This window comes from Ranitomeya imitator, chromosome 2 (assembly GCF_032444005.1).
Source record: "Ranitomeya imitator isolate aRanImi1 chromosome 2, aRanImi1.pri, whole genome shotgun sequence".
In the NCBI taxonomy this organism is placed as follows: Eukaryota; Metazoa; Chordata; class Amphibia; order Anura; family Dendrobatidae; genus Ranitomeya; species Ranitomeya imitator.
Window position 1 is genome coordinate 186,036,454 of NC_091283.1, and position 23,596 is coordinate 186,060,049.

Consider the following 23,596-nt stretch of genomic DNA (forward strand, 5'->3'; position numbering starts at 1 on the left):
TTGTGTCTGCAGAGCCTTTATCGTGTATCTTGTTATTTCCATTGTTTCTCTTTATATCTCCGACTGCATTTACCAGTCGCGGGGTAGACAGGCCGCAGCTGAAGGCAAACTATTCTGAATCTTTATGTAGAATTATTAGAAGAGACAACCAGCAGCCCTCAGGAAGTTATAAAGTATGGCTATAAATCCCAGTTCATTAGACCAGAAGAGACAGTCAACACTTATCTAGTAACTGCGGGTAGTTACACTCATGTTATGCGGCAAGCAGACATCCAACGAAAAGATAGCTACTAAGGAATGGAGAAGTTCTTAACAGACCCCTACAGGAAGCCCACTCTACTCACACATCCATACAGGAAGGCCACTCTTCTCACAGTCTCATAAGGTAAGCCCACTCTGCTCACAGACCAATACAGGAAGTCCACTCTGCTCACAGACCAATACAGGAAGCCCACTCTGCTCACAGACCAATGCAGGAAGCCCACTCTGCTCACACATCCATACAGGAAGGCCAGTCTTCTCACAGACCCGTACAGGATGCCCATTATGCTCACAAACCCATACAGGATGCCCACTCTGCTCACACATCCATACAGGAAGCTCACTCTTTTCATAGACCAATATAGGAAGCCCACTTTGCTCACACATCCATACAGGAAGCCCACTCTTCTTACAGATCCATACAGGAAGCCCTCTCTGCTCAGACACCTATACAGGAAGCCCGCTCTTCTCACAGATCCATACAGGAAGCCCACTCTGCTCACAGACGCATACAGGAAGCCCACTCTTCTCACAGACCCATACAGACACACTCTACGCTCACAGACCCAAACAGGAAGCCCACTTTGCTCACACATCCATACAGGAAGCCCTCTCTTCTCACTGACCCATATAGGAAGCCCACTCTGCGTCACAGACTCATACCGGAAGCCCACTCTGCTCACACATCCATACAGGAAACCTGCTCTTCTCACAGACCCAAACAGGAAGCCCACTCTGCATCACAGACCCATACAGGAAGTCCACTCTGCATCACAGACCCATACAGGAAGCTCACTCTGCTCACAGACGCATACAGGAAGCCCACTCTGCTCACAGACCCATACAGACACACTATACGCTCACAGACCCAAACAGGAAGCCCACTTTGCTCACACATCCATACAGGAAGCCCTATCTTCTCACTGACCCATATAGGAAGCCCACTCTGCGTCACAGACTCATACCGGAAGCCCACTCTGCTCACACATCCATACAGGAAACCTGCTCTTCTCACAGACCCAAACAGGAAGCCCTCTCTGCATCACAGACCCATACAGGAAGTCCACTCTGCATCACAGACCCATACAGGAAGCTCACTCTGCTCACAGATCCATACAGGAAGCCCACTCTGCTTACAGACCCCTATAGAAAGCCTACTCTTCTCATAGACCCAAACAAAAAGCCCACTCTTCTTACACATCCATACAGGAAGCCTACTCTTCTCACAGACCCAAACAGGAAGCCCACTCTGCTCACACATCCATATAGGAAGCCTACTCTTCTCCCAGACCCATGCAAGAAGCTCACTCTGCATCACAGACCTATACAGGAAGCCTACTCTGCTTACAGACCCCTACAGAAAGCCTGCTCTTCTCATAGACCCAAACAAAAAGCCCACTCTTCTTACACATCCATACAGGAAGCCTACTCTTCTCACAGACCCAAACAGGAAGCCCACTCTGCTCACACATCCATATAGGAAGCCTACTCTTCTCCCAGACCCATGCAAGAAGCTCACTCTGCATCACAGACCTATACAGGAAGCTCACTCTGCTCACAGACCCATACAGAAAGCCCACACTGTTCAGATACCCACACAGGAAGCCCACTCTTCTCACAGACCCATACAGAAAGCACACTGTGCTCACAGACCCAAACAGGAAGCACAATTTGCACACACATCCATAATGGAAGCCCACTCTGCTTACAGGCCCATACAGGAAGCCCACTCCTCTCACAGACCCATACAAGAAGCCCACTCTGCATCACAGACCCAAACAGGAAGCCCACTGTGCTCTCGGGTCCATACCGGAAGCACAGTCAGCTTTACAGACCCGTACAGGAAGCCAGATCTATTTCACAGTCCCAAACAGGAAGCCCACTGTGCCTGAGGGTCCTGTGACAATCTGGATAAATATTTTCTACACTTACCCAGTCAAGAGTAGGGTAGACTTAGGTAGAATTGGTCCTGGGTTGAAGTGTAACCTGGGCATTACCTTATATTGAGGCTCCTTCCTAATGCTTCTTGATAATAATTACAGCCATACAGTGCACAAGTAGCTAGACTATGCAGTGCCCTAATAACAAGGCTAGGCAATTGCCTCAATGGCGCTTCATGAGCTTTGCCTACACATAGGTTTGGGTGCCATGGGTGGTATTGGGGATTTCAACTCTGGCTGTCCAAGCTATCAGTGCCAGTGTCACTCCCTGTGACTCTTGTCCAAGGATCTACATACACCTAGAGCTGTCCCCTGCGCCATACTTCCTTGGGTGTTGATACCTTCCAGTCAAGCTCCTGAGCTACGAAGGCAGCTATAATCATTGAATGGCCTGAGTCACACTGCCCTTCTCTCCTTGGAGGAGGATAAAATACAGCATAAAAAGTACAAAAAAGTCAGCTCACCCATTTAGATGTCCAGGAATCAGAGCAAGGAAAACTGCAGTGCAGCTGGAAAAGAAATCTATCCAGAAAGTATAATCCAGCTCCACTAGTCCCATAAAAATTTTTTTTATATTATTGAAAAATGCTTTAAAATTATTCCATTCAGCATAGAATTTTCCAAAATGGAGAGAATTATATGGGCATATAATTCTCCCAATTTTGGAGGTTGTGACTTCTATGCTGAATGGAATAATTTTAAAGCATTTTTTCAATAAAATAAAAACTTTTTTATTTGACTAGTTGAGCTGGATTATACCTTACTGATCGAGGATAAAATACAAACCATATTTTTTTCTTTTATGATGGCTACACACTCATTATACAATGTCAGAACCCCCTCACCCACACTAGAGGGTCAACGGCCATGTTGCTTGGTTCCTGTTCATAATGTTTTTGTAGGGCTTACTGTGTGTGAAATGAGAATGTGTATATAGCAAGCAAGGTTTCTCCTCCAGTGAAAGAGATATTATCACAAAGGATTTCCCCATCCAGAAGGAGGCTAGAGAATACAAATAAGATCAGTGTTGTTGGTTGTAAGAGTTAATACAATGGTTTATAGGAGAAAAATATTTGAAAGAGAACTCCATCAAAATCTATAGATGCCATTATGGAAGGAAGAGAAAAAAATGATTAACATACATACACAAGGTAGGTCCTGACAAGTCTTTATTTCCACTTCTGCAAGAGTCAAAGATTTGAGTATCGTAAGGCCGGTTTCACATGTCAATTTATTTCCAGTACCGGAAAAAACGATACCGGAGATATTCGTGTCCATGTATGCACTAGTTGCGGCACAGATGTGGCAACCATGTGCCACCCGTGTGCCGCATCAGTACCACACGGACGGCCGCCGGGGAAGATGCACTACAGTAAGCGCTGTTCCCCGGCGGCTGGTGCTGAAGCCGGCTCTCATCATTCTCCCCTGCTCTGCTGGCGATCAGCGCGAGCAGAAGAGAATGATGAGAGATATCTTAAAGTCTGAATGATGACAGCAGGTGGGGGCTTTTGGGACTCTTACCACCATTATCCGACACCTGCTGCCGCTAATAATATTGACAGCAGGAGCAGATGATCGGGGTATTCCACAGCCGCCGCCTGCGATCTAATTAAATAAATGAATGAAAAACCCGATGTGGGTTCCCCCCTATTTTGTTGAACCAACCAGGCAAAACTCCCAGCTGGGGGCTGCAACCCTCAGTTGTCAGCTTCTGCAAGGTTGGTTATCAAGAATAGAGGGGTCCCCATGCTGGTTTTTTAATTATTTAAGTAAATAATTAAAACTGTGTGGGGGACCCCCAATTTTTGACAACCAGCCTTGCTAAAGCTCACAGCTGGGGGCTGGTATTCCCAGGCTGGTAAGGGGCCATGGATATTCCCCCTGCTCTGCCAACGATCAGGGGAGAATGAATGAAAGAAAAAAATGACTTGGGGTCCCCCCTAGTTTATTAACCAACCTGACAAACCTCACAGGTGTGGGCTGCTATTCTCAGGCTGGTAAGGGGCCATGGATATCTATTAGATGTGCCTTTTCTGGCGCTTTGCCCATCTCTTCCCACTTGCCCTGTAGCAGTGGCAAGAAGGGTTCATATTTGTGGGGTTAATGTCACCTCTGTAATTTCAGGTGACATCAAGCCCATGGCTCAGTAATGGAGAGGCGTCTATAAGACACCTATCCATTACTAATCCTATAGTTATATGGTAAATAAAGACACAGCCAGAATAAAATCCTTTAATTAAAAAAAATTACACAGACTAATTTAATATTTTAAATTAAACCATACTTACTGCAACTCCTAATTCCCCAACGCCCTCAATCTCCTGTAATAAAAATAAAATAAAAAAGCAGCAATATACCATACCTGTCCATTATTGTGTCCAACGCTGTAATCCATGTCTGGGGGCTAAATAGTTTTCAACCTGGACGGTGCCAAGATGCGACCGTCCCTGCTGAAAACCACAGGTGAATGAGCTGCTGAGAGCCCAGCATGATTCACTAGCGGTGACATCATCACTGGCATTTTCCCCTGGTCCTGAGGTCACCGCAGTTCAGCCCAGCCTCGATGATGTCACTGCTGGTGAATAATGCTGGGCTCTCAGCAGCTCATTCACCAATGGTTTTTCAGCCTGGATGGTCACATCTTGGCACCGTCCAGGTTGAAAACTATTTAGCCGCAGACATGGATTACAGCGTGTGACACAATGATGGACAGGTATGGTATATTGTTGATTTTTAATATTAATTTTATTACAGGAAATCGAGAGCTTCGGGGAATTAGGCAAGGTCGTAAGTATGGTTTAATTTAGAATATTAAAGGAGTCTGTGTAATTTTTTTAAATAAAGGATTTTATTCTGGCTGTGTCTTTGTTTAACATATAAAGCCTTTGGCTTGATGTCACCTGACATTACAGAGGTGACATCAACCCCACAAATATGAACCCCACTTGCCACCGCTACAGTGCAAGTGGGAAGAGCTGGGCAAAGCGCCAGAAAAGGCGCATTTAATAGATGCGCCTTTTCTGGGCAGCTGCAGGCTGCTGTTTTTAGGCTGGGGGGCCTATTTCAATGGCCCCTTACCAGCCTGAGAAAACCAGCCCCCAGCTGTGAGCTTTAGCAAGGCTGGTTCTCAAAAATGGGAGGACCCCATGTCATTTTTTAAATAATTTATTTAAATAATTAAAAAACAGTGTTGGGACCCCTCTATTTTTGATAACAAACCTTGCAGAAGCTGACAGCTGGGGTTGCCCCCAGCTGTGAGTTTTGCATGGTTGGTAAAAAAAAAAAATAGGGGGAATCCACGTCGGGTTTTTCATTCATTTATTTAGTTAGATCGCAGGCGGCGACTGTGGAATACACCCATCATCCGCACCTACTGTCACTGTTATTAGCAGCAGATGTCAGATGATGGGGTAAGAGTCCCAAAAGCTCCCACCTGCTGTCACTGTTCGGACATAATTCTCCTCTGCTTGCGCCGATCGCCGGCAGAGCAGGGGAGAATGATGAGAGCTGGCGTCAGCACCTGCCGCCGAGGAATAGCACTTACTGTAGTACTTCTTCCCTGGCGGCTGTCTGTGTGATACTGATGCATCACACGGATGGCATCTGTGTGTGGTACATATTTACACGGACCCATTGACTTGAATGGGTCCGTGTGATCCATGCAGCTGCATAAAAACAGACGTGTCTACGTGTGGGTCAGTTGGACACACGGTCTGTGAAAAAACACAGATATGTGCACAGACCCATTCATTTGAATAGGTCTACATGTGTCAGTGTCTCCAGTATGTGTAAAAACTGTCACCACATGTACTGGAAACACTGAAGTGTGAAAGAGGCCAAAAACAGACTTATTGCTGATGAGAATGAAAAATATCTGCATGTCAAAATCCATCAGGCATAATAACTTCTATGAGTTTCAGCTGTTACCCATCACTAGGGTAAAAGTACCCTCAGTAGTAAAGGGTAATTAGTGGTCACTGTGTGTTAAGGGCTCATTCCAGGACTTGCAATAGCCAAGTAGTTAAATCCAGAGTGGTAGGCAACTATCAGACAAATGGTTAATGGCAGAGACGCAAGCAGTCAGCAGACAAGTCTTTAACCACCACTCAGTAATTATAAAAAGGCAAACTGGATACTTTCTTACAGAGAAGATTACACACAGCTACAGTAGAGCAATAGTATGAACAGCACCAGTATAACGGAGAAGAGTTTGTAATGCTTACAGCAGACAAATGGTTAACTGCAGATCTGAGCCAGGAAGTAAATGCAGATAGTTGATAATCAAGCAGGAATTTGCAGAAGAGATGAATGAAGTGCATGGTGAGGTGGTAGTGGTAACTGGATGTTGGCTGTCTGATTCAACCCTAAAAGGGTGGTAATGATGTCAAAGGTGGTTGCCAGGTCACTCCAGATCCCAGCATGGACTTACACAAAGGGAACTGGCCTTAGCGGAAGAAACCAAGAGCCGGCTCCTGAGTCAGGCAGGTTGGTAATACTATGGATATTGCAGAAGGGCAGATAAGTTCAGAGTAGAGAGTTCAGCGAGAAAGGAACTCGCTCAACAGAGTTGGTCATGGGTCAATAATAATTAACTTAATTTGTTTGCTATGAGGCGCCATAATTACTAGTTTATACTTTGAGCACTTCACAAGAAGTAAGAAAATAATTAATCCATCCTTGTATTTATTATAAAGGAGCAATGGCAGGACAGGTCACGCAAAGCTCTCTTTGGACCCCCAAAAACATGTCTCAAAATGCACCCGCACAATCATCTCCGTGTGTAATGGTCATATATAATATAAGTCCCCACTGCATATATACAGTATACTGTATATATGCTATATCTACCTTTTATATGTAGGTAGAGCCTATCTCTTTTTTAATCAATTGCGTCCCCAATCCGAATAGAGCCCTAGAAAACCACCTACTCTGCCTACCCCGTCCTGGCTGCCACTGTGTCCTAAAACAGTAAGGATGCAAAATAATAGAACTCTTTTTAAGGATTTTTACATTGGTTATTTTACCAATGTTTTTGATAGCAAAACTTAAAAAAAAAAAAAAAATCAAATAAAAATGTAATAAAAAAATTAAAGGGTAAAGAAAAAATATTGTCTTTTTTTTATTGCACTTATTTTCCATCTTGTGATAAAAAGATAATATATCTGATATTCCTGGCTGACACGCACATGTGTTTTTTGATGTTTCGCCCGCTGTCTTAATTATCTGTTCAGCCCACGATGTGTCACAGGAGGGGAGGCAGGGCAGTCATCCATGCTTAGCTACTGTATGAGACATTTACTGTATCGTGAGGCTGCTGCAATCGCGGAAATCAGCATGATCCTGGCTGTAGAGCGCCGCAGCTTTGCTTCCTCCGGCTGATTAATCCAATATCTTCTCTTCCTCCGCTTTATTTGCCTGCCATCGCATCTGCCTGGCTGGGTGCCGTTGTCACTGCCCTCGTCCTCCCACACAGTGCCATCGTCCGTGGGAGTTGATGCCAGCCTTCCTCTGCTAACGAGAAGGACTGCTAGTTAGTGAGCTAGGGATATGTTGTGCGTGGGCGTGGGAGCATAGTACAGTGCGTGGGTGGATGTCCCTTCAGAAGAGCGTAAAGTCACAGGCGAAAAAGCAAGGAAGCCGCGTGAAACAATTACCGTGTATTGGCGGGGATAGGGGCGCTAATATTCAGCAGCTGAATTTGGTTTCTTGGATTACGTAATTAGGGCATACGAGTCCAATATTCCCGAAGACGTGATGTAGACCCTTGAAGAATGTTTAGAATAGTTTTCATAGGTGGTAGAAGATTCTTTGATAATTCTAGATATTTTGTGACTTATTTTATGCAAAGTTTCAGTTTTTCCTATGACTTGAAAAATTGTGAACTGGCATAAATGATTGCTCTTCATCGATGTCACATTGATCCCAGGGCTGGGAAAGGGAGATGGCAGGGTAGGATATAGCCTAGGTGGCCATTGAGAGTGCGGGCAATGATTTTGATGGATTTTTCAGCATCTGGTTATTTTGTGAATGCCGGAATCCAATGGGTACCAACGACCAATACATAGAAGAATTGGAGAATTAAGGTGGGGGTGCATTCCCGAAACTACTACTAGGGGCACCAAGGAAACATGTCCGTCCCTTGTTTTATACTTTAATAATTATTGGTAAGGAAGCATACAAAATTGGCTAGAGTAAAAATGTCTAAAGTAGAAGGTAAGTTGTGATGTTTGGTCACCAATGTGTGACGTTTGTTATTGCGTTTTTAATAGCAGCAATGGATATTCTGTGGATATTCAATATATGACTACTGATGGTAAATGGTTCATCTGGTTCATTGTACCACTGATCCGGTGCAGACAGAATAGGGATCCTGTGCAAGAGCAGAATAGGAGCCCTTTCCTGTCCATTAGCTCCTCATAATGCACCCTTGTATGTGTCTTTAACTGAAGCTGTTTGCTGTTTTGGAGTTGGATGTGGCCCCCTTTACCTTTTGGGCTCCTGTGCAGTTGTACAGATTCTACCAATGATATATCCATCCCTATTATGGGGGTTAGGTTAAAAACAAATTGTTCATTGAATAGTATTGTTAACTGTGTAGTTTGTGTTAACACCATGGTGGCCAGTGGTACAAGCTAAAATTCAAGAACATCGGGGGAAGAAGAACATTCTGTTCATCTAATACCTGGTGGTCTGCCATATTGTCACTGTATCACGTCTCTGGTGGTTACATATACTGTATGTAGTCATGTTATGCTGCTATCTCTGAGGATATTCAGCCTATGGTTCCTGCTGGTAAGTGGTAAATCTGGTTCACTGTTCCACTGATTAGGTTAAATCTTTGTCTGGTCTTTGATGATTTTTGGAATAATAATCCCTTGAAAATCTACAGTCAGTTTTAATTCCCTGATGGTTAGTGGTTCAGTCAGAATTCACAGGAGGAGGAAGAAGGATGTTCAGTGCGGCCAATGCCCATGAGCCAAAACCAGTTTCTGGTCTCTTGTACCAATACAGTTGTGCTCAAAAGTTTACATACCCCTGCAGAATTTTTGCTTACTTTGCATTTTTTCAGAGAATATGAATGATAACACCAAAACTTTTTCTCCAATCATGCTTAGTGGTTGGGTGAAGCCATTTATTATCAAACTACTGTGTTTTCTCTTTTTAAATCATAATGACAACCTAAAACATCCAAATGACCCTGATCAAAAGTTCACATGCCCCATTTCTTAATACCGTGTATTGCCCCCTCTAACATCAATGACAGCTTGAAGTCTTTTGTGGTAGTTGTAGATGAGGGTCTTTATTTTCTCAGCTGGTAAAGCTGCCTACTCTTCTTGGCAAAAAGCCTCCAGTTCCTGTAAATTCCTGGGCTGTCTAGCAGGAACTATGGGCTTGATGTCTCCCAAGAGTGGCTCAATGATGTTGAGGTCAGGAGACTGAGATGGCCTCTCCAGAACCTTCACTTTGTTCTGCTGTAACCAATGGCAGGTTGACTTGGTCTTGTGTTTTAGATTATTGTCATGTTGGAATGTTCAAGTACGTCCCAACTGGCTGATGATTGCAAATTTGCCTCCAGTATTAGCTGATAACGTGCTGCATTCATCTTTCTATCAACTTTGACCAAGTTTCCTGTGCCTGTGTGTTATGACCTGGTGGTCAGGACAATAATGGACCTGGTGGTAAGAGCACACGGAATGACCTGATAGTTACTGATAATAAAGGACGAGCTCTGGGATGTGGGAACTCTGCTGACCGCAATCCCTAATCCTATCAAACACACTAGAAATAGCCGTGGATTGCTCCTAACGCTCCCTATGCAACTCGGCACAGCCTAAGGAACTAGCTAGCCCTGAAGATAGAAAAATAAAGCCTACCTTGCCTCAGAGAAATTCCCCAAAGGAAAAGGCAGCCCCCCACATATAATGACTGTGAGTAAAGATGAAAATACAAACACAGAGATGAAATAGATTTAGCAAAGTGAGGCCCGACTTACTGAACAGACCGAGGATAGGAAAGGTTACTTTGCGGTCAGCACAAAAACCTGCAAAATGACCACGCAGAGGGCGCAAAAAGACCCTCCGCACCGACTCACGGTGCGGAGGCGCTCCCTCTGCGTCCCAGAGCTTCCAGCAAGCAAGACAACAATAAAAATAGCAAGCTGGACAGAAAAATAGCAAACCAAAGAAATACAAGCTGGAACTTAGCTTCTGCTGGGAAGACAGGTCACAAGAACGATCCAGGAGTGAACAGACCAATACTGGAACATTGACAGGTGGCATGGAGCAAAGATCTAAGTGGAGTTAAATAGAGCAGCCAGCCAACGAATCAACCTCGTCACCTGTGGAAGGAAACTCAGAAACACCCACCAGAGGAAGTCCATGGACAGAACCAGCCGAAGTACCATTCATGACCACAGGAGGGAGCCCGACAACAGAATTCACAACACCTGTGTAGCTCACACATCCCCAAAACATCAGCGATCCACCTCCATGCTTTTTAGTAGGAATGGTGTTCCTTTCATCATAGGCCTTGTTGACCTCTATCCAAATGTAACGTTTATGGTTGTGGCCATGAAGTTCAATTTTGGTCTCATGACTCCAAATTACCTTGTTCCAGAAGTTTTGAGGCTTGTCTCTGTTCTTTTTTGCGTATTGTAGGTGAGATACTTTGTGGCATTTGCACACTAATGGCTTTCTTCGAGTGACTCGACCATGCAGCCCATTTATCTTCAAGTGCCTCCTTATTGTGCATCTTGAAACTGCCACACCGCTAGTTTTCAGAGAGTCCTGTATTTCAGCTGATGTTATTTGTGGGTTTTTCTTTGCATCCCGAACAGTTTTACTGGCAGTTGTGGATGACATTTTTATTGGTCTACCTGACCGTGGTTTTGGTTTTACAGAGCCCCTGATTTTCCATTTGTTAATCACAGTGTGAACGCTGCTGACTGACATTATCAATTCCTTGGATATCTTTTTGGATCCCTTTCCTGTTTTATACAGTTCAACTACCTTTTCCCGTAGATCCATTGACAGTTCTTTTGCTTTCCCCATGACTCACAATCCATTAACGTCTGTTGCTGGATGAAAGATGCAAGAGTCTGTCTGGATCTCAGTAACTCACTCAGCTTTTATGCACACACAATGGTTACAAGCAAACAGGTCACAGATGAGGATGTTACCTTTAGTAGCTATTCAAACCCATTTGTGTTAACTTCTTTGCATGTTATCAGGCCAAAATCACCAGGGTATTTAAACTTTTGATCAGGGTCATTTGGATATTATGGGATGTCATTATGATTTAAAAAGAGAAAACACAGTAGTTTGACAATAAATGGCTTCACCCACTAACCATAAGTGGAGAAAAAGTTTTGGTATTTTCATTCATATTCTCTGAAAAAAGGCGAAAAAAGGCGAAGAAAGCAAAAATTCTTCCGTGTAAACTTTTGAGCACAAGTGTATATGTACCTTTATAAGGTATATTAAAGGCTTATTTCAAACAACTTGCTTATCACTGGAGGTCTGAACATTAGACCCCCAAAATGGGGGGCTGTAAACCCCCAAAACATCCTGAATGGAGCAGCAGTGCACATGCGCAGCCTCCACTTTATTCATTAACTGTGTGACTGATGGATGAGATGAATGGAGTGGAGGTCTCACACATCTGCTCCATTCAGTCCATTGTCAAGGTTCTAGAGCTCTACCAGAAGCCACGGGTAGGAAACACTTGATTTTTTAGATTATTATTATTTATTTATAAAGCACCATTAATTCCATGGTGCTGTACATGAGAAAGGGGTTACATATAGAGTTATAGATATCGTTTACAGTAGACAAATTTACAATGACAGACTGGTACAGAGGGGAGAGGACCCTGTCCTTGTGGACTTACATTCTATGGGATAATGGGGAGGAGACAGAAGGTCGGGGGAGCGGCAGCTCTGGTGGTGGTGAGGCGGCAGCTCTGGCGGTGGTGAGGCGGCAGCTCTGGTGGTGGTGAGGCAGCAGCTCTGGCGATGGTGGATTATCCATTTAAGCAGGGCACACAGAAATAAAACGCGGTCCCTCAGTGGTATAATCTGTAACTGGTATCAAATATTGGGGAATAAAAGAATTGGTTTGATCATTAGTGGTCTGGAGAACAGTCTACTGTGTCTAGTGTACTAAGGTCAAGAGTGTTGGCAGATATGCAACAGATAGGCTACGTTCACATTAGCGTTGCGCCGCCGTGCGTCGGCGATGCAACGCGCGACGCACGCTAAAACGCGCGCAAACGCGCGCAAAAACGCGCGCGTTTTGCGACGCGTGCGTCGTTTTCCGACGAAAATCGGACGCACAGAAAATGCTACATGTAGCGTTTTCTTGCGTCCGACGCTAGCGTCGGAAACGACGCACGTGGCGAAAAACGCCACCAAAACGACGCACGCGTCCCCTATGTTAAACATAGGGGCACGTCGCCGCTGCGTCGCCGCTGCGTCGCCGGCGCAACAGCGACGCACATTGGCGGAACGCCAATGTGAACGTAGCCATACAGACTTATTTGTGTGCAGGAGGGGTTTACACTTTTCTGACAGTAGATGGCAATGATGTTACTGTTATATGCTTAGTTGAATGTAATGCATATACAGTACTTGTTGTACTTTGGTTTTACTTTCTCTCTGAAAGGTCCTTCAGACTTCCTGTTATGCTGTATTAAGAAGCTGATGCATGTACCTCATGTTCTGTGTAGATAAAAGTTGAATTACCCCATATGATCTACTCTCACAAGTTTCTTCTGCCACCAAGCTATGCAACAAAGAGAACATGGCTCAGTGGAGATAGGTCCTGTTATCACTGGTGGTTCAGTGGAAAACTAGAATTCTTAGTGCTTGTACTCTGGTTGCTTGGGGAAAGGCACTTAAAAATATCAGTGGTCCATACCATGGAATGAATGTCTTCTGAATAGTTTTAGGAGCTTGTGGGTGTTCCTTGTGGTACCAGATACTTTTCAGCAGTAGGTTACCCTACTCCTCTGTATTTCAGTGTGTTAAATACATAAGTGCCGTGTAGACTCATGTGCACGTTGTCTGCTTCCTGTGACTTTTCATCATACAGTTGATGAAATGAGTGTTACGGCTGGGAAGGCATAGTGTGATTATCTGTCTACCGCTCCGGTGCTGATGGATAGAAGTGGGGGCAGAAGACCCTCTTCCTGTCACACAGGAGGCATTATGCTCTTATAGCAGCACGTATGGATGGCAATCACAACACATGACTTTTAGTCTGTGGTAATTACCACTAGAGATGGATAAAATGCTTTACAATCGCATCCGTTCATCCTTCAGCTCTCTCGGAGGAAATGAGGAGAGGCCCTGACATCCACTGCTGAGTAGATGGAGATAATAAAATCATTTATTCAACATTATTTATTACATAAAACATTCGAATGAAGCATCGACCTTGGGATTTCACCTCCACAATTCCTTGAATACGGATTAAAAGATGTTAAATAAATCTTCTAACTATTAGAAAACGTTCTCCCCATGATACACCTTCTTTGAAGGAGAAACACAATCTGGCCATTTTGAAGAATTTGTAGACCCAGCGTACTTTCGGAGTGACCACAGATGCCTTCAACTTATTTAAGGTGGAGCCACCTTGAGCCATGTCATGGTCTTATGTCAAATGATATAAGGGTAAATGGATAAAGCAGCCCGAGCACCCCTTATAAAGCCTTACAACTTTTTCATAATGGTATAGGCATCGACTACCATGGAACATACTGTTGTGTGGCCCTCCAACAGGGCCACCATTAAAATAATCAGGGTCCACTGGGCAATTTACAAGATTTCCTAAGATGGTTCCTCCAGAAGGTGGACAGAAGACCCTTTAGGGTCTGTGAACTATAAACCCAATATTTTCATGTTATTGCAAATTATATTGGGTTGGTTACACTCACAGGACTGATGCCCTTGTTCAGTGCCACCTGTACTGCCCCATGGCAGACTTCTTCTCCAGGTGTCTGTCTGTCCACTTTGTCCAACTGTGACCATGTGGTCTACATTGGTGGCCAACTCAATGACAGTGGTCAGGAGTAGGCTTGAGCGAAACGGATCGAACAAATTCAAAAGTCGCCGACTTTTGGCAAAGTCGGGTTTCATGAAACCCGACCCGATCCTAGTGTGGGATCGGCCATGCGGTCGGCGATCTTCGCGCCAAAGTGCGTTTCGTATGACGCATTTGGCGCCATTTTTTCAGCCAATGAAGGAGCGTGGGCAGAGTGATGACATAGGTATTAGGGGCGTGCACGCCCATCGCCATCTTCTCGCTTGTGCGCTGTAGCGATTTGCAATGTGTAACACCAGCTTTTCTGTTCAGGGACAGAGGGGAGAGAGAGAGAGATTTCCCATTGATTTTTGCATTGGGTTTCGTGTTTCGGTCGATCCCCGACTTTTCGCGATAATCGGCCGATTTCACTCGACTCGACTTTTGAGATAGTCAGGTTTCGCAAAACCCGACTCGATCCTAAAAAAGTTAAAGTCGCTCAACCCTAGTCAGGAGTAGTTGTCGTGTGCAGCACAGTGGATGCCAAAAATATCTTGTTTTACTGTCCGACCTGCAAAATATCCAACATACCAGATTATGAGATACTAGAAGACTCATCACAAGACGGAGTATGGAAAAAAGCAGGTAGGGAAGGGCAACCCGAGAAATAGGGTAAAAGGTTTATAAGAAAGGCATAGGGCAATGATTTGTGTAGGTCCGAACAGTAGTATAACCACAATAAACAGACACTAATCTATTGTCTATTCTCTATAGGGGAGCGTTCTCCGAAGTCGTCCTGGCTCAGGAAAAGGATACCGAGCATTTGGTAGCCCTAAAATGTATCCCAAAGAAGGCTCTACGCGGGAAAGAAGCTGTGGTGGAAAATGAGATCGCTGTTCTCAAAAAGTAAGGATATTACTAGATATATTAAATTAGAGATGATAAAACAAGTGTCACTCTTATTCATAGGATGTGTCTGGTGCTGCACCATTTATTTATTGCTCCACTTAAGAAATGTCCATAAAATACATTGCTTGCCATTTCTACTTTTCACTTGTTAAAGAGTCTTTACAGTATTTGAGAAAGGGTCTGCTTCCATATTTATAGGATATATTTCCATTAGACAAAAAATGGCGTTCAGTATGAGCATATTTATCAAGGTTTGCAACTTTCTTCATAGATGATGTAGGTAAGATTGAGGTCTGGCTTTGAATATACTCTTAGTGCAACTGAGTTGCAAAAATATTTACTGCTGAAGTATGCCAAGCAAAGCTTATACATCCTGTTTTGCCAAATGAAGGATCCGCAGGGGCGGGGCATGATAGTTTTATCTTTGGTATTCTTTTCTTCACTGTGGTATGCCCCATCCCAGAGCTTTTGCACTGAGCATAAAATAGTGCATTTTACCAGGACTGAGTGTAATAAAGGAGTGGTATAATATATATTTTTAGTCTACACAACATCTAGAATTTTTTGGCAAAGTATGAAATAAGATTTTCGAAAAAAAATACATCATGGACTCCCAGAATGAATGGCAAGTCTCCTGGGCACCACACAAAGCATCCCACAAGGCAGCATTAACCAATCACGTTGATTTGCCATGATATTGGGACACTTCATAACTAGACTTAGCTCCTCAGGGGTGGGAACAATGTGTGGAAGAGCCATGGCCTGCAAAAGAGGTGTGGTTATGCAAATAAATCCCTTCACCCCATAATGGAGATAATATAAGTTGACAAGAATGGCAAATGTATATTACAGATTAATTGATTTTACACATGGCGTTTACACTTTACACTGAAGTTTGATAATTTGTCTTTAATTTATTAGGTAATGTATAAACAGTAACTTATTTTATTTTTTTAAATACCTTTCGCCTGGAGTATTTCTAGTGGATTACTACATGTAATGTATATTAGGGCTGAGATATTTATCTAAGTAATCTGTTCCAAAATGGACTTGATGTTTGCATATGGCTGCCTTTTATATTGATGAGCTGTATACGCAGCTCTTTGTCTTTTTATAACATAAAACCCACTAACTTAGCAGTGCCGATGCGATGGGGAAGATCGTATAAAGCCGTATTATGGCTCAGAGGGAGTTTTCCTGTATAACGAGTGCTGAGATTACCGTCTGGGTTCCCTGGGCTTGTCTTTTACATGCAGGTAGATGTACCAGAGGAGAGCGGTAATGCAGGTTGTGTTATACAGACGGTATAAAATGATTGTAAATCTCCTCACGTTTTCCTGCATGCGTAATTGTCTGAGCTGAGGGATGCGGCGTCACCAGCTGCCTCAGTATGTATGGTACGTACTACAACCATCCCACGCTTCGGTGATACTGCGCTTTAGGCTGCTTTTATGTCCCGCTGATTTTTTTTCTTCTCTTTTACGTCTTTTAGGATTCTTTCTTATTTTCTCAGTATAGGGTCTGTCGATAGTTTATCATCGTGCCATCCTTGTCATAGAAAGTTATCTCTTCCTGGTGACCTTGTGGCCATACCAAGTCAGACTTTACCTATAGATGCAGCATTACTGTTCCTTATCTGTCTTGGCTCCAGGGCCGGGCTCTGCTCCCTTCCCCTATGGCTGTTGCCCTTTGCTGTGCTCCAGGTTTTTCTTTGTCTCCCTGACATCATGACCTAAAGCCTTTTCAGGTGTGTCTGAGTAGTCAGTCCGTGTTGTGCTCAGTTGCTGTCGGAGTTTGATACCATCCAGTTCCTTCATTAGCGGGGGGCAGACATATCATTGGTGCAACCTGTTCTGCTGCCCTGGTGCCCGAGAGGTAAAGAGGCCCATTTCTATCTCCAAAGCAGGTGGAATTGTGCATCATGATGAGTTATTGGACTGCAAAAGGTCCCTATACCGTTCTCGAACAGGGGCCATCTTCTGTCTGGGTTTGCCAGTATTCAGCTGCAATCCCTGCAAACTCCTGTGGTTTTTACAGCCTGCATCTGCTTTTCACTGTGACTCCACATAATAAATACAATAGTCTGCCGTATAAAGAAAACGTGTCACCATTTTTCCTATGATATAAACATATAGAGAGGTTACAGATCATTTATGCATACTTGCCACTAGTCCTATTTTCCGGGGCAATGCACAAAAAAGGGATGGAATTTAGCAAAAAGGACGCCTTGAAGTCGCCATCTTGGGGGCCTTTTTTGAAGAAAGGCTGAAATATCCAAAATTTGCCATTCATAATGTTGGTAATTTTGTTTATGCAATGCTAGGTCTCACCCTATTTTATAAATGATTTTACAAGGGAGGTCTCTGCATTGCAAACTCAGCTTGCATGAGTCCCAGATAGTGGAGTCCAGGATGCCTTACTCCAAGATTGGTCTATAAGACTGCACATGACAAGCAGAGTAGTGGACAACCTAAAAGCATATTAATGGGAATATCTACCTCTCTGTGAACATTTTTGCCCATACATGCATTTATTTGGGGTTAAAAATAATTTTTGACATTTGGTTTCATTAAATGTTTTGCACATTTTGCTTTTACAGGATCTTTGTTTCTTTGCGCCTTCAACTTTGATGCGGTCTGTGGTCATTAATCAAATGAGAGAAGTTGTTAAAAGGTAGAATTTTTCTATCAGACCTTTAAAAGGAGTTCACTGACTGAATCTCAGTTAACTCATTCTGCAGTTAGCAATGGACAGTTCAACACAGAGGCTGTAAAAGGCAAACAGTTCAAAGTCCTTAATGAAATCCAATTGAAAAAGTTATTTGTAGCCCCAAATTCATGCATTTAAGTAAGAAAAAATAGTTTCCAAATTTGACAACCCCTTTGAAGATTTTGGGGCTCTAATAGTTAACCTTGTTACTTTGTATTTTCCTTTCTGTTTAAAAACTGCTGACGGTTGGTTTCCCTTTAAGTGACTGAAAACGCAACCCAAGGATGCCAAACATTTGTCAAGATGAAGTAGGATTTAGTGTTTCTGCAGAAGGGTTCAGCGTTCCCGTCACGCTATATAATAAATGGCACCCTGTGCTAGTATTAACAATAGCGCGTCGAGGCAGGGGCATACATATTTCACTCTCAGCAATAATCCTGAGCTTACAGTAACATTCTCGGGATGCAGAATGTGAGCTGGATATGAAGTAACTTCTTCTATCATTCTATTGGTTCCTGAATAGTTATGGACAATTGTTTGGTGGTATTTTCCGTGATCCTGCGTATGCGTATAGGTCGCTATAAAATATCGAGGTCATTTTATAAGTGTTATGTCTCATTGCCAAAAGGGGTCCAGATCTACGGCCCACATGACCAAACTTTCGACAATGTCCTTACTCAGCAGCTGCAACACGACCGCCCATGTCGGCGATAAAGCCATGAAAGTCTCTTGAGGCCAACCTTTAGATTCCAGCCTATTATTGTTGAGCGCCGCTGTTAATGGAAAATCAAAATCGGCATGGCGCAGACTTTGCTTTTTAATTATTGTCCTGTTTGGGGGTTGAGTTTGATCAAGGGTGGACATATGATTGGTGCATCCTGTGGGGTTACACAGGGCCCAAGAGGTAAGGGGGCCATTACTACCTCCAAAACAGGTGCAATTTTTCATATTTATGAGCTCTTGGGCTGCAAAGGGCCCATATATTGTTTTCGACAAAGGTCCCCTTTCTGTCTTTGTCCACCATTAGGTTTGATCAAATTTTTTGGACACTCCTGCTCCTTTCAGCTTGGGGATGTATGGATGAGTTGACTTGGGGCTGTATGGGTTGAGTATGGGCAAAGTATGAAGAAAAGGAGGAGAAAACATAATAATTGGTTAAAGACAATGACGTGCAGATGGCCTCTGGTTGGCACCTTCTGTTGGAACTCCCTATTTTGTACTAAATCGGGAGTGTCAACTGCGTATTTAATACTAACATAGTGTAGAAATAACCAAACCCTAAATTACTCAAAGTAATCAATTCAGTTAACTCTACATAGGTCTCCCAGGTATGAGCAATGTGACCCCTCTCTCAGCGGTGGAGCTCACGCGACCAGGTCCAACTCTTGTGCCATGGAGGTTAAATGATTGTCCAAATATGACCTTTCCATATTGAAGATGATTCAGATCTCCTCCATTCTGGTGAAATATTTTTGTTACTGGAGCAGTCCATTATTGGCTGTTCATGTATTACACGGAAGGATCTGGTACAGTGCACCATAGAGGGATCCTAAGAGGGAGACCCTGCGAGCCGTCACATATCATAATCACGCATCTTGCAAAGAAATTGCCTTGATACAATCATTCAACATGAACTAGAAGCAAATAGACGCCAGGCTCAGCTTCCCGACAAAAGAGAAGAGTGGGCATTATTTTTACAGACACTTTCCAATTTCCTTTCCGCCAGGGCGGATTGAATAATTCTGTCCTGGGCATTGGCGTTTAGTATTCAGGCGGGTTCAGATTATCCCGACAAGTCTGAAATAAGACGTTGATCCCAATCAGTATTCCTTCCAACATATAGTAATAACATGGTGTATGACTACATCACAGCGGGAGGGGTTATCTCGCTGCTCGGAGAGCACTGCGGATAGATAAGTGGCGGCTTTATCCACCTCATTATATTCTTTATGGATATGAAGCTTAATACACCTGGTATGGCGACATTATACCTTCTGCCGGATATTCAGCCCAGTTTATCGGACTGGTTAATTGGAGTACATAGCGAAAGGTGACATCTTATTAAATCCTTGCACTGGTAGAGGTTCAAGTTTTAGAAGACCATCTGAAGGTTTGTTAAGTACAAGCCTCAGCAGCACAATATATAGCATTGCCTTTTCTTTTTAATGGTTATAGTCATTTGAGCTCAGTATGATTTTCTGTACATCTGGTCAAAAATGTGAGCCGTAATGACCTGCCATAAATAGCCCCCTTGTGTGCCTTGTATTTCAGATGGACCTGACAACTCGACACAAATTGACATTGAGATTTGGTCTCTTCACGGAGTTGACAATTCACGTGTATATAACATATACCGTATATAACATATTGGCATAGAGGGAGCACTATAGTAATGATCAAATCGAGCCCCTCATTACGGCGTCAGGTTTCACCCCTGAGGGCAGAAGAGCCTGGTGTTTGACATCTTCTTGTTGTGACTCTTTGGCCGAATTCAAACCTCTTTCTCATCTAAAAATGCAGTTCCTCTGAAGAGAGATGTCCTGTGAATTGTAAAATGTTGTATGTGGAATGTCCTGAAGAAGGGGTCGCACTGACCTTGAAACACGTTGAATAAACCAAGGTTTAAATTTATTATCCTTGGAACTTCATCATTAAGGCAGCGCAGATTTAACCCACACCTCCTGCACAGTTTATATTGTGAATTGTAAAAGAGATAGGACCATACAAACATATTACCATATAGACAGGTTGACAGCAGCATAGTAACTTATACGATAAATGGAGGCAGTCATTCGTCCAAAAATCCCACTTTGGACATGTAACGAGATAAATCTAGAGGGATACAGCGTTCCGGCATGTGCAAAGTTATTGTGGCCTTTTTCACGCCTTCCAACAACCCAATTGCAACATCTTGATCCATGAAGGGGTCTCTGTCAAGCAGACATTCACCTAATCAATGGAAAACCATCAATCACGTTGGGTCCTTTCTATTTTGAGACTTTCCTGAAAAAAATCTGTTAATGGAAGTCCCCAGCAAAACAACCTCCCCATGATGTATGGGCAAGGGAAGCTCCTAAAGTGGCATTTGGAATATTTAGGAAAACTGTCATGATCCAGGCCGGGGTTTGTTTCTTGCTATTCTCTCCCCGGTCTGGTCATGCGGGGGTTAACCTTCACTGCCTCGTTCTGGGTTCGGTGTGGCTATTTCAGTCTGCTGTCGCCTGTAAACCAATGTCAGTGATAGTTCATGCTCAAAGGCTAGCGCAGCTGACCCCTTGATGCCATGTTTTCTCCTCTGCCCATTTGCTCTGTTCCCGTGACTTCCCTTTCCTGCCATCCCGCTTGTCTTAGTGTTGGCTCTCTGTGCTTGAACCTCTTGGTATGTGATCCAGCTTGTCTTCTGACCTGTTTTATTGTCTCATGTCTCGGTTATCTCTGCTCCCGTCTGGCTTGTATTTGACCACGTATATTGCTGTGTCCTCTGGTACTTCTGTTCCCGACTGTTGCTTACTCGGCACGTCTGATTACTCTTTTGCCACCTGGTGGCGCCCTGTGCTGCTGCCCAGTAGTGCTACGCTGTGTGTGCAACCTCTCTTCCCTCCCCAGCATCCCCTAGTGGAGATTGCGCTATATTGCACTGCAGCAGCATTACAGCAACAAGGAACTGTGTGCAGCAAAGAAAGAAGCTTTACGTTTTAGAGGATTTGGTTTGAAGAGGACATGTCACCAAGTGAATAGAGGCCAGTTTTTGTATTTATTTTTTTCCTGCCGCTCCCCCGAATATTTAGCTGTTTTCTTTAAAAAAAAAAACTCCATACAGTTCTAGAGAGATGGGTCTTTTAATCAGGGCAAATTTTTATGGACTTGTCCAAGAGGGCGGTGCTCACAGTGTAATACTGCAGAGCAGCCTAGAGACACGCCCCAGAGGATCCTGTGAACCACACCTCTTTGGTAAAAATGCTAAAAATTAGCAGTAAATAAAATGGCCGTATCTCTGGGATCGTATGGCGGATTTTAAAAAGGAAAAAAAGCACTTCATCATCATCATCGTTAAAGATTTGCTGAAGGGTGTACCTCCACAAGCCTTTAAATCAGTCTTGTGCTTACTCGCCGTTCTGAAAGTCTTGCGAGCTGTTATCTGATCAAAAATTAATCTTTTTTTTCGGCATTTCTATAGCTCTTTCTTATTTGTGCCCAAAACCTGAACTTCTATGGTTGTCATGGCAACCTCGGAACTCTGAGCCGTTTCTCAGGTCTCCCAGGAAAGCTGAAATTACTCAAACCAACGTCCAACCTTTTTTTTCTTTTCTTAACCAGCTACCTTATAATTATGTGCGTGTGATCACAGAGACTGGGAAAATATAGATATCACAAAAATGGCATTAATTATGTGTTATTAAACAGTACTATGGAGAAGAAACTTTGTGTCTCAGCATACAGCACCGCTGCAAAGATTTAAGGACTAATAGCTGAAAATACACAAGTCTTGGAACCTATGAGCACCCACGTATTATGGCATCAGTTTTCATTATGTTACAAATGTACATAGTTGGAGGCCTTGTTGCAGATTTTTTATTGGGACCAAAGAAAGGCTACGGACAACTATAGAAATTAAAAAATAAAGAAAAGGCTATTGACAACTTTGAGATGGGATTTTATTTTTCACATGCAGTATGTTAGCATTATCTTTAGTTAATAAAATTGCACTAAATTTCAGGCTGTAATCTTCCATCTTTCATTTGTTATCAGACATCTTGATATGCACTTTGTAGCAGGTTTTTCTCAAGAGGGAGTTTCTTTCTCTGTAATATAGGCTGTATGTGAGATAGTTGTGTCTCTTCCAGTAATATAGGCTGTATGTGAGGTCTCTGTCTGTCTCAGTGATATAGGCTGGTCTCAGTAATGAAGGCTGGATGTGTCTTTACTTCTAATATAAACTGGATGGGGGGTATGTGTCTCACCCAGTAATATAGGCTGGATGTGAAGTTTCCAGGTAATATAGGCTGGATGTGACCTATGTGTGTCTTTCCCAGCAGTATAGGCTGTATGTGAGGTCTGTACATCTCTTCCAGCCCCCGATGTATCCTAAAAGATGATAAAAACCAGTTAGCTTATACTCACCCAGGGGCGGTCCTGGTGCGGTCCGGTCCGATGGGCGTCGCAGGCCCGAGTCCGGCGCCTCCTATCTTCATACTATGTTGTCCTCTTCTTTTGCTTCCTGTCGCGGCTCCTGCGCAGGCGTACTTTATCTGGCCTGTTGAGGGCAGAGCAAAGTACTGCAGTGCGCAGGTGCTGGGCCTCTCTGACCTTTCCCGGCGCCTGCGCACTGCAGTATTTTGCTCTTCCCTCAACAGGGCAGATAAAGTACGCCTGCGCCGGAGCCGCGACAGGAAGCAAAGAAGAGGACGTCACCGTATGAAGATAGGAGGTGCCGGACCCGGACCTTCGACGTCCATCGGACCAGACCGCAGCGGGACCGCTCCTGGGTGAGTATAATCTAACTTGTTTTTCTTATCTTTCAGGCTACATCTGGGGCTTATCTACAGCATTCCATAACAAGCCCCTGATGGCGGTGTCCTTAGCTTATAGGCCTAAAATAGGGTGACAGATTCCCTTTAACTTATGCCACTGTAAGGGATGTGCCGGGATCGTGCAAACATCCCTTATTCTCATGATGTTGTTTATATGTGCATTACTGCTGTGTATTTACATTCACTGGTTAGTAGGGAAAGTGAGTTACTCTGGGTTGGCCACTAG

The 23,596-nt window shown here is 43.7% G+C and overlaps 1 protein-coding gene across 1 annotated transcript in view; it reads left to right on the forward strand.

Annotated features, from left to right (window-relative positions):
• The window catches only part of PNCK (pregnancy up-regulated nonubiquitous CaM kinase), a 97,205-nt gene that overhangs the window by 51,249 nt on the left and 22,360 nt on the right, over positions 1-23,596 (forward strand). Inside the window, exon 3 of the mRNA XM_069748296.1 lies at positions 14,996-15,127. Within this exon, the coding sequence (XP_069604397.1) occupies positions 14,996-15,127 (132 nt within the window). The remainder of the gene's footprint in view (positions 1-14,995; positions 15,128-23,596) is intronic.